Below are 16,500 nucleotides of genomic sequence, written 5' to 3'. Positions count from 1 at the left end.
TGGCCCCAGGCCTGGCACTAGCGGCAGCTGCATTGGCTCATAGCTTGGCCTCTCCTGGACACCTCCAAGCCCAGCACAAGTAGCAGCCAACTACGGTTTGCTGTGTAGCTCATACTGGGTGGCCCTGGGCAAGGCACTGGCACAGGCTGACTTTGCACCTCCCGGGAGGCCCCAGAGACAGTGCACCTGGTGCTCAGACTCGACAATGCTGGATTACAACCCTACCACATCCACGAGTGACACTCAAGGGGCGCACTTGGTGAACACCGAAGCTTCACTGAAGTAAATCCTGTTCCATAGGGGTGTCTCCAGCACAGCAGCTCTTTGGCTGTAGTTGCAGCTGGTCCTCACAGCTGACTGGCCTGAGGGTCAATTCCTCCCAGGGACGCCAACAGCAACCAAGGCTCAACTACAACAGGACAGTGCACATAGCCCACACAGGGGAGCACCTAGAAGGCCCAGCTCAGGTGACTGGGGAGTCTGAGCCACTGGATCCTACAGGACACCTACTACACAAAGCCACTCTACAAATTCCAGAAGACATAGCAGCTCTACCTAATACATAGAAACAAACACCAGGAAGCAGCCAAAATGTGGAGGCAAAGAAACATGTCGCAAAGGAAAGAACAGAAGAAATCTCTAGAAGAGGAACTAAATGAAATAGATCCAAGCAAGCTAACAGATACAGAGTTCAGAATTTTGGTTATAAGGATGCTTAAGCAGACTATTAGGGAAATAACTGAGAAAATTGATAACATAATAAAGTACCAATTTGAAATGAAGGCGACAGGAACTGAAATGAAGAATAATCTACATGGAATCAACAGTAGAGTAGAGGACGCTGAGAATCAAATCAGCAATTTGGAACATGAGGAAACAAAAAACACCCAACCAGAAGAGCAAAAAGAAGAAAGAATCCACAAATACGAAGACAGTATAAGGAGCCTCTGGGACAACTTCAAGAGGCCCAACATTCGTATTATTGGGGTGCTAGAAGGGGGAAAAGAGAGCAAGGAATTGAAAACCTATTTGAAAAAATAATTACAGAAAACCTCCCCTACCTGGGGAAAGAAATAGACTTACGAGTCCAGGAAGCACAGAGGGTTCCAAACAAGAGGAACCCAAAGAGGCCCACAGCAAGACACATCATAATTAAAATGCCTAAGGTTAAAGACAAGGAGAGAATCCTAAAAGCAGCAAGAGAAAAGCACTTAGTTACCTACAAGGGAGCACCCATACGACTGTCAGCTGATTTCTCAACAGAAACTTTGCAGGCCAGAAGGGAGTGGCAAGAAATATTCAAAGTGATGAAAAACATGGAACTACAACCAAGATTGCTCTACCCAGCAAAGCTGTCATTTAGAATTGAAGGTCAGATAAAGAGCTTCACAGATAAGAAAAAGCTAAAGGAGTTCATCACCACCAGACCAGCACTACAGGAAAAGTTGAAGGGCCTTCTTTAAGAAGAAGCTAATGAACAAAAGAATCTGATGAACTAAATAGATCCAGAGACATTGATCCTGCAACAGACGATCATATTTCAGAGGAAAGAGGGAAGGGGGGTGGAGGGTGGGAAGAGATTAACCAAAGAAGCTATATGCATATATGCATAACCCATGGACACAGACAATGACGGGGGTGAAGGCCTGGGGAGGGGGTGGGAGCGAAGTGGAGGGGGTCAATTGGGGGGAACAAATGGGACATCTGTAATACTCTCAACAGTAAAGATAAATTTTTAAAGAAAGAGCAATACAAAAGGAAAGTTTATGGTAGATGATAGAAATAAATTCAAAATATATCAATGCTCATAATCAATGCAAAGAGACTAAAACCTTCTGTTAAAAAACACATGTTTTCTCATTGGGTTTTTAATAAAGTTATAGTTTATAATAAACACACCAAAGACATCAGGACATAGAAATGTTGGAAGTAAAAGAATGAAAAAAAAATATATCAAACAAAACCTTTTTCCCAAAGCTTGTGTACCTACATTAATATTTAACAAGATTGACTTTAGAGAGAAAAAATCTTTCTTAGAAATAAAACAGGGTCACTACAAATTCCTAGAAAAATAAATGTTACTACTGTATCAAAAAGAAAGACAATTTCAAATGATTACATGGTTTTTGAAGAGGTTGCATCAATAAATAAAAATCTTCCCTTAAGAAAACGTTGGCAAAATTCTACCCAATACTTAAGGAACATATAGTTTTCATATTGCATAATCTATTTCACAGAATAGCAGAAGGAACATTCCCCAGTCATTTTATGAGGCTAGTGTAGCCTTGATAACATAATGGGGCAGCACAGGAAAGAAATAATAAGCCAATCTCACTAATTACGTGTGCAAAAAGCTTAAATAAAAGATTTGCAAAACAAAATTTAGTGATGTTTAAAAAAGATAATACATTCTAAGTTTGGTTTATTCTAGGAATGCAAGGGGGTCGATATTGGAAAACTCTTTTTTTTTTTTTTTTAATTATCTTTACTGATTTCAGAGAAAGGAAAGGAGAGGGAGAGATTGAAACATCAATGATGAGAGAGTTATTGATCGGCTGCCTCCCGCATGCCCCCAACTGGGGATTGAGCCCTCAACTCAGGCATGTGCCCTCACCGGGAATCGAACCCCAATCGCCTGGATCCTAGATCGATGCTCAACCGCTGAGCCACGCCCAGTCAGGTGGAAAACTCTACTAATGTAACTGTTTAAAGGAGGAAAATCACATGATCTTCTCAAGTAATGCAGAAAAAGTATTTGAAAAAGTTCAACAACTATTTATGATTTCAAAAGAAATTCTCAGCAAAGTGGGATTAGAGGGGAACTTCTTAATTATAAGTTGTATCTACAAATAAATCTACAGTAAACCTATTCAACAGTGAAACATTAAGAATATTCCCTTTAAAGTTGGGAATCAGGTGAAGATTCCTATTAGGTCCTTTGCTATTAACATTATGTCGGAGGGTTTAACTAGTGCAATAAGACAAGAATTAGACTGGTGAATACAGTTGTGCATAATGTACTGGGCAAACCACCTAACTATAGAAATATAGAGTCTATAGACCAGTAACTTGGGATCTGCAATAAAATTATTAGAATTACTAACAGTTTATATGATATAAGAATCAAATGAGTGTTTATGCTTGAGAAATCAAGTAGAATTTTAAGAAAGATGCCATTTATAAAAATAACAACAACAAAAGATGCCTAGGAATAAATTTGACAAAAGATATTCAAGACCTTTACAGTGAAAAAAATTTTAAAAACTTGATTGAAAGGTACACTAATGGAGACCTATTCAAATGGAGAGGCATCCCTTCTTCATGGATAGGAAGACTCAATATTGTCAAGATGTGTGTTCTTCCATATTGATTCAATGCAATCTCAGTGAACATCCCCACAGGATTTTTTTGTGTGGAACTCCACTCTTTGATTTTAAAATTTAAATGGACAGGCAAAGAGTCAGATATTGCTAAAACAATATTGAAGAAGAAAAACAAGTTGGGAGGACCTGCTCTACTGCATGTCAAGATTTATTGGCACAAGGTGTGGTGTTGGCACAAAAATAGACAAATAAACTCAAATGGAACACAATAGAGCATAGAAACAGAACCACACATTGATAGACACTTGATTTATTTAGAAAGTGGCATTGCAAAACAGTGGAAGAAATGTTGTCTTTTTAATAAATTGTGCTGGGACCTTTGAATATCCATGTGGAAAACAACAAAATGTGATCCATATTTTATACTACATGCAAAAATCATTTCTAGATGGATTATAGACCCAAATATAAAGGCAGAAAAGTAGTTTCTAAATGATAATAAATTTGGGAATCAGATGAAGATTCCTATTAGGTCCTTTGTTATTAACATGACTTTGGTTTAAGAAAAACTTTAAAAGGACACACAAAGCACTGGCCATAAAGGAAAAAATAGTAGATTAAGAATTCATTTAGACCTTTTAATTAAGAACTTTAATTAAGAATTTTTTAAATTAAAAATACCCTTAAGAGAGTGAAAAGGCAATTCACAAAGTGGGAGAAGATATTTACAGTACATCTAACCAATAAGTGATTACTATCAAGCTATATAAAGAATGCCTACAATTTAAGTTGAAAAAGACAAACAACTCAATAGAAAAATGAACGAAAGACATTAACATGGAGAGCAAGATAACAAATGATCAAGAAATACATAAATGAGTAAAAAGATATTCTGACATTTATAAACAGAGAAGTGCATCTTTTCATACATTTCTTGGCTATTTCTGTTTCTGCCTGTTCCAACTGAATGAAGCATCATACTGCTGAGTTATTTCAGCATGTTCACTGTGATGTCTAGGACTCTGTCCCCATCATGACCCCCAGGAGGAGCTGCTGTCTTTGGAATGTAATGAAAGGCAGTCCTAAAAGATATTTATAGAATTGTCACTTTCATCAACACTTATGCCTCCCCACCCCCAGGGCTGCACTGTCATGATTCTTTGCTGAGTAGAAAGAGGGAGGGCTGCTCTCAATTGGGCACCTCATTTTGTCTTTTAATTACCACCATCACTATTTATTGACTCTTTGTGCTAAGCAGGTTATATATAGTATCTCATTTAATCCTTACAACAACTCTATGAAAGAAGGAACTTTTATTTTTGTTCCACAGATGAGGAAACCGAGACCGAGGAATGGTTAGTAACTTGTCTGAGGTACATTGTTAAGAGGCGGAGCCGGGGTTTGAATTAAGTTTGTCTGACTTTAAGGCCTGTGCAGTTCATCAGTGTGTCGTGCTCCTGTCCTTTGCTGCCTAGGCTAATAGTAATTGCTACCTTACCTTGAGCACCTACTAGGACTTTACGGATGATGGCTCAGAACGGCCATAAGATTAGAATATCATTATCCCCATTACAGAAGAGAAAAGCAAAACTTAGAGAGTTATGTGACTTGCTAGTGGCAGATCCAGGGTTCAGGCCAGGTCAGTTTGGTTCTAAATTCAGCTGACTTAACCACTCTGCACAATGCCCCTAGCTCTTCCTCTTTGTGGCTGGCCCAGTGATCCCACTTCTCTCTAAACTGTCTGACAGAAGATGACTCTCTCAAACAGATTACAAGCAGACCTCCTGCAAGACCAGATTCACTGGAAAGATAAATAATAACCCTGAGAGAAGCAGCTCTACAGTGACTGTGCCCTAAGAGCAGAGGGCTCACTGCTCACAGCCTAAGTGTTTCCGCACTTCTGTTCCCTTCCTCCCATCTCACACTGGCATGCAGTGACTTTTATTTTGTGTCAACCTAGGATTTCTTCTCTTCAGAATTCAGTAGCACAGGTCAAGTGAACCCTCGCCTGGGAAGATGCACAGGGTGAGGTGTTAATTAGAGAGGCCATGGGGCACATGGAAGATGTCATCAGAGCAAGAGACCTCTGGTGTCAGCATGGGTTGCAGGAGGTTTCCGACTTGAGTACTGATGTAAGGGCCAAGCAACTAGGTCCTAGGAAGTTGGTGGTCAGCTGTCCTCTGCATTTTGCCCCCTTTCTTTCTTTTTCTTTTTTAAATATAAAATTTACTGATTTCAGAGAGAGGAAGGGAGGAGAGAGAGAGTTGAAACATCAGTGATGAGAGAGTTGTTATTGACTGGCTGCCTCCTGCAGGCCCCCTGCTGTGGATGGAACCCGAAACCCGGGCATGTGCCCTGACCAAGAATCAAACCTCCATCTCCTGGATCCTAGGTTGACGCTCAACCACTGAGCCACACTGGCCGGGCCTGATCACACTCTTAATATTGTTTCGAGTTGTGATATTTAAGAATACAGAGCATGCCTGGCCGGGCATGGCTCAGTGGTTGAGCATCGACCTAGGATCCAGGCGATCGGGGTTCGATTCCTGGTCAGGGCACATGCCTGGGTTGCTGGCTCAATCCCCAGTCGGGGGCGTGCAGGAGGCAGCTGATCAATGACTCTCTCATCATTGATGTTTCTTTCTCTCTCTCTCCCTCTCTCTGAAACCAATAAAGATATATTTTAAAAAAAAAGAAAAAAGAATACAGAGCATATAGGAAGTACAGTCAGAGTCTCAATGTTCATGGTAGTTATGTTCTATAAAGTTGCTGTGAACTCCGAATTAGTGAATTCTGAGCTATAGAGGAAATACAGGATTAAGTTCCTGGAAGTCTCTCTGATTGTGATCAACCGATAAATACACAACCTTATTTTGTGTGTGTTTTTGTTTAAAGGCACCTTATTTAAACAAAATATTATTGATTTATTAATATTGAACTCACAGCCAACAGCACCATCATTCATGCCTGAATGAAGCTTATCTAACACCCGTATTTTCTGCCTGAGGCACATCGCAACCTTCTTGAACTTAGGAACATTAGACAGCACTTCAGCACTAGGCTTGAGGGACATTTTAAACAGAGAAATCACCAATAAGAAGCACAAAAATGTGAAAAATATGACACTAAATCGACTGTAAAAAGGACTGAAAGAAGAAGGCAGAGTGTCGCTTTGTTGGACTTTATTCAGTTGGGGAAGTGCGGGTAGGGTGGCTCAAATTTTTCACTGCCTTACACATGTCCACAAAGGACCGCACAAGCACCATGGATATTGATTGTGGGGCTGCAAGTGAATTTTAGTGAGTAGGTGAATTCACAAGTATCCACGAATAATGAGGATTGACTGTGTATGGAGCACAGATAGCACTGACCTCTTCAGCGCTGGAAAACTAACACCTATGGGGTAAAGCTGGAGGAGTTTTATGAGCATCTGAGCTGAAGCAAGTAAAGAAAGGATGACATTACTCACGAATAGGGAGAATTACTATACAGAGGAAATCAGCCAACTCTATTTCACTGTCTTCTGGTTCTGAGCTAGAGATAATGTGTTAAAATTGTGGCTGGGAGAGTTCTGGCTAGAAATAAGGATGGATTTTCAGACTGTGAAAGGTACTAACTGTAGGTTATTGGAGGAGATGGGGCATCTGTTTCCCCTTCAAAACATCAGGAAAGATGTCCATCTACCTGGAATAGCCGAAAGCAGTTCCCAAACATCTTATGATTTACAAGGAGGTTTTTAAAAAATGTCTTTTTATTGATTTCAGAGAGAGGAAGGGAGAGGGGGAGAGAGAGAGAGAAACATCAATGATGAGAGTCATTGATCGGCTGCCTCCTGCACGCCCCCTGCTGGGGATCGAGCCCGAAACCCGGGCATGTGCCCTGACCCATAATCAAACCTCAATCTCCTGGATCCTAGGTCGATGCTCAACCGCTGAGCCACACCGACCAGGCTGTAAGGAGTTTTTAATAGTAGTTTTCATTCTCTATTCCTGGTGTTCTGGGCATATGTAATAAACTTCTAAAAGCTCTGATGGTGATTATTTAAACTTGAAGGTTGGGTGAAAATGGTAAAGCAAGCGTCAGCTTCTCTTCAGCAGAATGCTTCCCAGGTGTTAGCAGGGCCGCCCAGTTCCTTGCAGATCTCACCCCCCCCCCCCATAGCCTCTGAGAGGGCAGAGCCTCTTCACCCCCACCAGGGTTCAGTGGGTCCCTGGTGGTTTTTGTCTTTATGCTTCCCTCTTTCTCTCCACCCCTGTGCTTTCCACACTCTGACTTCCGGTGTGTTGGCTCAGTCCTGCCTGTAAAAATCAAGGTACTAACTTCCGCCCTTTACCCAAAAGTTGCTTGCCTCAGGCATTTCACAAGTTTATCATTAGTAAAGATGATGGGGGCCAGGTCAAGGGGAGGGACACTGGGGCGTGTGGCCTCCTGGCTTGTTGATTTCCCCACCCCTCTTTGGTTTCTAGCTCTCCTCCTATTATATGTAAGGGGCAAATTTTCCCCTTGTTTTTCCATAGAAAACAATCATGTGCACCCCCAGGGAGAAATTACTCAAATATCTTCCTAATTTTTCCTTATGAGTTTTCCTCTTGAGAGAAGTGGAAGAATCTGCCATACCAAGGATTCAGCTTTGTTAAACACACTTGGCTACACAGGTGCAAAAAAATCAAAGATAATTTTGTAATAGTAACAAGACCTCATCTAAATAATGCAATGATTTTCCACCCCCTAGTGTAACAGTCCTGGGACAAGAGAGAAGTTGGTTTTGCCTGGGTAATGAGGTCTCAGGAAGGGGCAGGAGACCAGGTCAGACAGACAGCAGCAAAACCCAGTAGGTATGGTTGGATCCATGCTGATAGGCGGTGTGGGAGAAAGAAATGATTTGAGAAGAGTAGTAGAAAGGGGATGGCAGAACTGGGTTAAGGGGAGACGGGTCTTATTTGTCTTATTTTTCCATTCTAAGGCACCCCCCCTTACATTCTAACATCACCCTTCTAACATTACATTAGAAAGCTTCCTTCAATTGCCTTTAGCTGGGTGGTGGTCATGACCTTCTTTGGACACCTTCTGATAAGATCAGGAAAGTACCAACACCAAAATCTTCTAGACTTGGTGAAATGTGGTTCATGATGAATTGCAGCCTGGGAAACTTACATAAACCCTGTCCTTAAAAAGAGTCTAATTCAAAAGATTTCCAGGTTTGGGAACTATAGGGAATAAAGTCACCTGTTTGGAGTATAAAGGGCTCCAAAGGGGCTGCTGTCTGTCTGGGAGAAGGTTTCCTCAGGTCCAGGAGGGAACTAGTTGGCCCAAGTTGTGCAGAAGAACAAGGCCAAGAGCCAGGTCAGACCAACTGGGCAAAGCACCAATGTGTATGGGGTTGTAATCATAATAATAGGGAAGAGGGAAGGCATACACTAGAGAAATGTGGGTGAAGATGAGACCCAGCTCTGACCTAGCAAAAAGTGGGGCCATGATGGAGGGATGGAAACAGGATTTGAGGAAAGAGGTAGGTTGAGAAGCCTATGACCAGGAGATCTAGTCGCTGCCAGTAAAGTATAAAGCACTGGATCTGGCGATAAGGGAAGGTGGTAAATTCCCACAACAGCCAGTGGAAACAGAAAGCCGAGCAGAAAGTTGCAAAGAGAAAATGCGGAGTGCCAGCTACCAGCCCCAGGAGAATGGAGGGCAGAGGAGGAAGAGAAGATTTCCTAGGGGAAAAGCTGGAGGATAAGTTGGAGGCGCTTGATACACCTGCATTTCCACATCAAAACACACATTTTGTATTTAATGTGGATGACTGGAATTGTCCTAAAGAACAAGCAATCACCTGCCCCTGAGAGGCCTGTTCACATACATATCCTCATGTTCAGTTGGACTGATTTATTTAGATCAAGTATGAAGGACACAAATACATTGCTCTGGTTGATATCTTGATTGGTCCCAGACACATATTAAGCTGGAAAGATGTGTTGCCTCTTTTCAAGGCTGCACAGCGGATGTAGGTGGTGATAAGACTGCACAACATGTTTACTGGGCTCTCACTCAGGTGCCGGTCATTCTTCAAACGTTGGATATGCATTAACTCATTTAATCTTCTTATCAACTTTATGATAGGTTCTTCTATTCTGATTACTCTCCATTTTTCAGATGGGAAATTTATGGCAAAGAGAAAAATACATGACCATGATTACCCGAGTGTTAAGTAGCAGGGCCAGGACTTGAACCTGGTGAGACTGGGCTCTTAGCCACTGTGCCATTCTATCTACAGCTCACAGAGGCTGCTGCTTCCAGGGGCCAAACCCTGAGGCATCATTCAGTGCCTGTTACAGCTTGTGGAGACCCAATAAATGACACCTTGTTTCCATGCCTGAGTTTTGAACTAGTGGAGGAATAAGACGTAAGTGTTGGGCAGGAGGAGTCCAAGATGCCACATTTATTGTTGATAAATCTGATATTGGCTTCTAAATCCCGGAATTAGAGTTCATCGTTAAGAGCTGGGGTTCTAGAGCCAGATTGCCTGGGTTCAAATCCCAATTCCAACCTTTACTAACTGGGAAGTCTGTAGCAAGTTATTTATCCCTCTGAGACTCAGTTTTCTCATTTGTAAAGTGGGGACAATAATAGTATTTACCTCACAGGGTTGTTGTGAAGATTAAATGAGTTAATATAAGGAAGCACTTAAAATAATTACTATCATATGATGAGTTCTCAATCAAGATCAGTTATCATTACTGTTCTCCAGTAGTGGCAGGTGGCCCAGGACCTCTGCAGGATTCTCTATGAGGACCTGCCTCTGTACGGCTTGCCAGGGGAGGAGCAGGTAGCTTGCTCCCCGGAGGGAAAAGGAAGACAAGGACTGAGCTTCACAGGTCAGGTTCTCTTTACAAATCCATCCAGGGGAGGAGAGAGGCCAGCAGTGTTGTGTGACTGAAGTCCCCACCGCACAGAATGGCACATTTGTTTCCCTCCCACACCTGTCCACAGTGATACTGGGCAAGAGTAATCAGTCTCCCAGAAGCTCTATTCTAGAAACCATTCTTGTCTACCCAGGGGTTTGTCATCAAGAAAATGTGGTTTAACAATTGGGAAGTATTATATGGTTTGTTTGCTTTCTTTTTTCTTTAAATATATTTTATTGATTTCAGAGAGAGAGATAAAAACATCAATGATGAGAGAGAGTCATTGACAGGCTGCCCCTTGCATGTCCCCTGCTGGGGATCGAGCCTGCAACCCGGGCATGTGTCCTGACCGGGAATCAAACTGAGGTCTCCCGGATCGTAGGTCGATGCTTAACGGCTAAGCCATGCTGGCAGGGCTGTTTGCCTTCTGATCCTAGAAATAGGTCACGTAAGAAAAGGGGAGATGAATCAGGTTGTTTTGGCCTGGAGACTCCATGACAATGCTCTCTAATAGAGAAGGAAAGGCAGTGAGGTCGCTCAGGTCAGCAGGTGGGAGGAGAGATTACAGGTGTGCCGGGGACAGGTGGCCTGAGTCTATCATTTTGCAGGAGGGAAAGACTGAAAGTGCAGCATGTTATCTTAACTAGAATGATCATTGGCTGAGAATAATTCTCCCTTCATCATCATCATCATCATCTGGTTGTAATAAGTAATTCTCGATTGTGGGGAAAAAGATCATACTGGTTTTCAGTGATTCTGTGTGTTAGATAGTAAAAGCAGGAAGGCCTCTCCTAGACATAGTCTCCTTTTCAGACTGCTCAAGCCTGGCAAAGGTGACTACATCTGTGGAGTACAAGGAAAACTTATGACTCCCGAGAGTGCTTTCTGTTTCAGAAAGTTCTGAAGTCATTCCAGTTTTTCAATTTCAACCAACTTGTGTGACTATGAATAAGTCATTTGCCCTTTCTGGACCTTAATCACCTCTCCTGTCTGTATGTGAGGGGCTGGACCACATCTCTGAGATTCATTCCAACTCTGACCATCTCTTATTCTATGTGCTAATTTATGATAATAAACCCAATAGGCAGTGTTCCCTCAATTTTACCCCAGGAAAAGGGGCATTTAAACCAAAAGTGGGCTTTGCTACCTAGACCTTTAGCAACAGTAGAAAATTCAGGACTTTTGTTGGTGGTAGGAGCAAAGTTTGGGACAGACAGGTCTATCGGTGCCCCTCATGTCACACTGATATTGACAGTATAAGTTTTAGGATCGATCTAGTACTTAGAGCATTACAGAACCTTAAAACACTTTTATTACTATGGAAATCTAACTTTTAAGGCTAAAATCCAGCAATGATGTCACTAAGCACAGTATATATACTTTTTTTTTTTTTGCTTTTTCTCACAGTTGTATTAGAAAAGGCTTTTAGGAGCTCCCAGCCTTGGCAGGCAGGGATTTCTTCTCTCAGTGCTCAGTGCTTCAGATGTGGGGTTTCATTCACCAGCAGCAGCTGAGGACCTACTGGGGGCCTGGCCCGTTGCTGGGTAAGAGGGTCAAAAGATGAGCAGGAATGGCCCTTGATCTCAGAAGATGGACAACAGAAGTGAGAAAGCTTGAAGGAAGGAACACCTGAACAGGGTTTTGGAGAGAGGGTGAGGAAGAGTCAGTGAGGTGAAAACAAGGGTATTCCAGACAGACGGATGGACAGCACAGGCAAAGGCCTCCAGGTATGAGAAGACTTGGAACAAGAGAACAGCTGAATATGTCAGGGCCCAAGGGGAGAGGGTGAAGATGAGATGCACAGAGGGGCAAGGCCAGCTTGAGAAGGGCCCATATCTCAGCCAAGGGGTTTGGACTCATCCTGAAGGCATGGGTGGGGGGGCTGGAGTGGTGTTGTTGAAGATATTTCTGTGTGTGTGTGTGTGTGTGTGTGTGTGTGTGTGTGTGTGACATGTCCCAGTACCCTAGCAGCAGGGCAGCAACTGAGTTAAAGACTAAAGTTCTTTCAAGTCCTCACTTCTAAACTGAGGGCCCTGGAGACAGTCATGGGCCTCGCCGCAGAACTGTCAGGAGAGGAAAGGAGCCCTGTGGAACACGCAGGGTGAGAACAGGGTTGTTGGATATTTCATTTCAGGTTAAAAAGAAAAACATGGCTAATGAATAGCACTGGGCCTCAACCTAACTTGATCAAACTAATCAATAGCTTTGAGCCTCAGGGTAAATTATTTCCTCAGGGAGGCTTTACTTCCCTGGACCAGGTGAGCTCTCCTTGCCTGATGGTCCCATAGCTCCCTGGACATTGTCTCCTGACAGTCACCCTTGTTCAATGCCCATCTTCCCCTCAGGAAGCTAGGCCCCAGGAGAGCAGGAATTTTTGTCTTTCTTACTCACTGCTCTCTCCCCAGGTACTTGCCTGGTTTCTGGCTCTAGTAGATGCTCAGCAAATAGTTTTTGAATTAAGAACATGAGCCATACTGGCGGTATGATCAGAGGAGGGAGCCAGGGATCACTGTAAATGAAACCTGGAGGCTGGAAGAGTTAGCTAGAGGAGAAAGGGTTTAAATCTAGGCTGTCATGGGCTCTCTGGATATAATTCACTCTGGCATGCCTTTATTTCCTCATTCGTGAGGCGAGGTATATGGACAAAACAATTGCCAGTGTTTCTTCTTCCAATCCTAACATTTTATGCATGAAGAAGTAGTCTTTGCCTGCCACTCCCCTCTCTCCAGGGCTTCTGTGTTTCACAAAGACAGGGCTACTGGCAAACTGAAGAAGAACATCATGACTGTTGCCCAAGAAATTAAAGGAATCTTATAAAGATGCAAGATATTTAAACAGAGAGGCCAGATCTAGATTGTTTGGAATATGTTTTGGGAAAGGAATATTTATTTTTATAGGATGAATTAAACGGAGTTCCAATTACTTTTATAGAAAGCAGAATGTTTTTCAGAAAGAGAAAGAGAAAGAGCAAAAGAGAGGAGCAGCCCTGCCTCACTGGAGGACAGAGCTGGCGGAGCTGCTGCCAGGACCCTTCCCCCAGCGCCATGCGCACCTTGGAGCCGTGGGGAGGTGCTGAGTGGGAGGACTCCTCTGAGGCCAAAACCCAGCCAGCAACCAGTAAGCTACTCACCGGAGGTCTCTTCCAGACGAACTGGATGGGGAACTTCTGGCTATAAAAGAGAGAGGTCTCATCCGGTGGGAACTCAGGATCCACATAAAGAACCTTCTTTTCTAGACATTTCTTGTGAAGCTGCTCAAATGTCTTCTCTTTCACTCCGATAATAGGAAAATTGCGGCTGATGATGGCTGAGTAGATGCCACTTGGGTTGGCGCCCCCAGCCTCAGTGGTCTTGCCCTGGGCTGGGTGGAGAACTGGCCCTGGGGACTTGGGCTCGGCCCCTGTCTGCGGGGTCACAGATGGGCTAATGACCGTTGGCATGGCAGGCAAATATGGAAGGAACAGATTTTTAAAGAAAACAAGATACAGCTACCTTCAAGGAAAGGAAGCAACTGCAAAGGGGAAGTTGGGGTGATTCTGTCATCTGAGAGAAAAATGTCCACATCCAATTCAAAGTTTAAAGCCCATCAGAAGGTCGTCCAGCTTGCGTCCGTCTTAAAAACTGAGCTGTGATCCCGAAGCCATATGCTTTCCTGAGGAAGGAGAGCTAAAGGGTTTATGCCCCAGTTTTTACCTGGGGGGGCTCCTACCAGCAGCATACATGCCAGAGGGAGAGAAAGAGAGTGAGGCTTGTGTTACAGTGGCCTGAAGAAGCTTGAGCCAGGAAAACTAAAAATAGACCTGAAAAAAGATCATGAGTATGAGAGCAAGAGAGAGGCTAGCCTGCAGCTTGGACTGTGGTCGAGAGAGAAGGACCCGGCTCGGGGCGTTTGCGTGCTGCCGTTAAGTCCTGGTGTTGTCAGGAAACGAAAGAGAAATATTCGAGTAAGTTGAACACTGAAAATTAGCAAAGAACTGCTGATGTGTTATTGAATTGTCTGTTTCACAGACTATCAAATTATTGGACACCAAATTATTGGAAAACTGTTGGGGAAAAAAGCTAACAAGGGTGAGATACTGAATTCTGGGAGAATATTCTAGGCATTTTTGAGGGCATGATTTTTACTTTCTAAAACTCTAGGATATCAGAACATTTCAATTGGAGTTGGTAACTCTTCTAGAATGTTCTGGTGTCAGCGCTGAGTAGAGCTGTCCAGATGGAAAATGCCACTCAGCAGTCCTCAGTTGTCCCTTCTTGCCCATTTGATATAGCCACCTCTTGTCTCTCCCCACCCCCAAAATAAACAAAGTGCATCTGAATACACTTTATCCCGGCATGCCACGTCAGTCACTTGAGTCAGAGTTGGAACTGGATACTGAACCAGGCTGGTGGTCAAGTCCAGGGATGTCATACCGAAAGTTGGTTTCAGGGCTCTGGGGAAGGGCAGTGTCTGCCTGGCCTCTGCCCACTGTAGCTGCTACACAGGCTGTAAGGAGATGGCCGCATTCCAAGTGTGGCTGAGTGGATGCTTGTCTCAGACTGCAGCCCTGCCTGTTCCCAAGGTTAGAGGCTAGGAGAGAAGGTGGGAAGTGACAGCTGAAATAGGGAGTACAACCAGGCTCTTGATCCCTGGGGTTGCAGTTTGGGGAGCTCTGTGCCTGGAGTTGCACCTTGTAGGAACCATTAGCCTATCCTCCTGGACCTCCAAGGAAATGCCCAAAGATCTTTACTGCTACTCTTGGAGAGGCAGATAGAGGAGGGCAGCCTCTGAGGGCTGACTGCTGAGGTTCCCAGTCTGGGCGCGCTGTTCACTGGCTGTGCCTATCTAACGTTAGGTGAGTTACTTCTTCCTTTTTTCCAATGTCTCAGTTTTCTCACCTATAAAATGTGTATAATGATAGTCATTCTGCTATGCAGTTGTAAAAATTAAGTTAATTTATGTAAAACATTTAATAGTGCCAGGATTGTCTTAAGTACTCAATAAATGTTGTTAGATGGCCTGAAGTTAATGTTACTTTAAGGTTAGATCGAGTTGAGTGACAGGCACTCATTGGTGCCAGGCAGCACTCACTCTATGAGCGTGAACATCTTCCACGTGTACAGCACCAGGGTAGGTGCAATCTGCCAGGATCATGTGGTCACAGTGTCTCTAATCAGAGGCTTGTTACCTGCCTGCACTAAAGGAGCCTCTAAAAAGAATGTCTTCCACCCTCTAACTCACCAATGGCATGGAGAGCAGAGGGGGAGTTTTCTTCCCCAGCATCATACATTTTGAGTCCCAGTTCAGTGCTCTGTCTATCCCACCTTGAGATTCATAGCAGTGACCCACATTTTACTGTTTCTGTTTCTTGAACTTCCTGTCTGCTTACAAGACTGTAAGCTCTGTGAAGATGGGAACTGTGTCCCTACTCCGCCCTCAGAGTTAAGCTCTTAATAAATACGTGTTGTGCATTTCCTGAATGAACTTTCCCTATGTGAGGAGGACTTTCTTACATTTCTCATTGCTTTGCCAATGTAGTGAAAGTTTCTTGGCTGATTTGCCCCTGGGGGGAGGAGCTCTCTCTGGGCCACACACATGTTGATCTTTCTTTGCTCAGCTGTCTAAGCCAGCTCCATCTGTTAGCAACTGAGACGAGGGTGTGACAGAAATGAATTATCACAGCAGGGTGGGAATATCAAACAAACAGAGTGCAAAGTGCTATTCATTCTGCTCTACCCATTACGGTGGATAAAACCCCCTCTCAGATTAGCAGGTCCAAACTCAAGGTTTATTCAGCTACCTGGCTGTAGTGATACATACTATCAGGAAGAAATCCAAACTGAGCCCATGAGCAATGGGTAGAAAATGAGCATATAAACAGCTGCACATTTCAATTCGCAGAAGCCTCTTCAAGGATAAAGAACTAGTTTTTTAAGAAAAATCTTTATTGTTGAAAGTATTACAGATGCCCTCTTTTTTAGCCAAGGTCATGCAATATCTGTGGCTGGAATGATTTCTATTGCAGCAACAAGGCCAATTAATGGCTCCATATCACTGTCTTTTCCACCAATAAATATTTCTTTGATTCAACAACTGTTGGAAGCAAATAATAAATATTTCTTTGATTCAACAACCGTTATAACACCTATCATTCAATAAGTGCCTAGGATAAGCTAGCCACATCCCATAGTTTAAAAATTTTTTAATTTTAAAGTAATTTTAGACTTATGAAAGTGTCACAAAGGTAGTAAGTGCATAAAGTTCCTGTATAGCCTTCACCCCAGCTTCCCCTAGTG

At 43.3% G+C, this 16,500-nt stretch overlaps 1 protein-coding gene across 1 annotated transcript in view; it reads right to left on the bottom strand.

Annotated features, from left to right (window-relative positions):
- Positions 1-14,005, bottom strand: part of CAPN3 (calpain 3) — a 48,640-nt gene extending 34,635 nt beyond the window's left edge. Inside the window, exon 1 of the mRNA XM_081153890.1 lies at positions 13,356-14,005. Coding sequence (XP_081010016.1) covers positions 13,356-13,664 — 309 coding nt within the window. The 5' untranslated portion in view covers positions 13,665-14,005. The remainder of the gene's footprint in view (positions 1-13,355) is intronic.
- Between the last annotated feature and the right edge of the window lie 2,495 nt (positions 14,006-16,500).

Source organism: Miniopterus schreibersii (genome assembly GCF_964146895.1).
Source record: "Miniopterus schreibersii genome assembly, chromosome: 1".
In the NCBI taxonomy this organism is placed as follows: Eukaryota; Metazoa; Chordata; class Mammalia; order Chiroptera; family Miniopteridae; genus Miniopterus; species Miniopterus schreibersii.
This window is presented reverse-complemented; position numbering and strand designations above follow the sequence as displayed.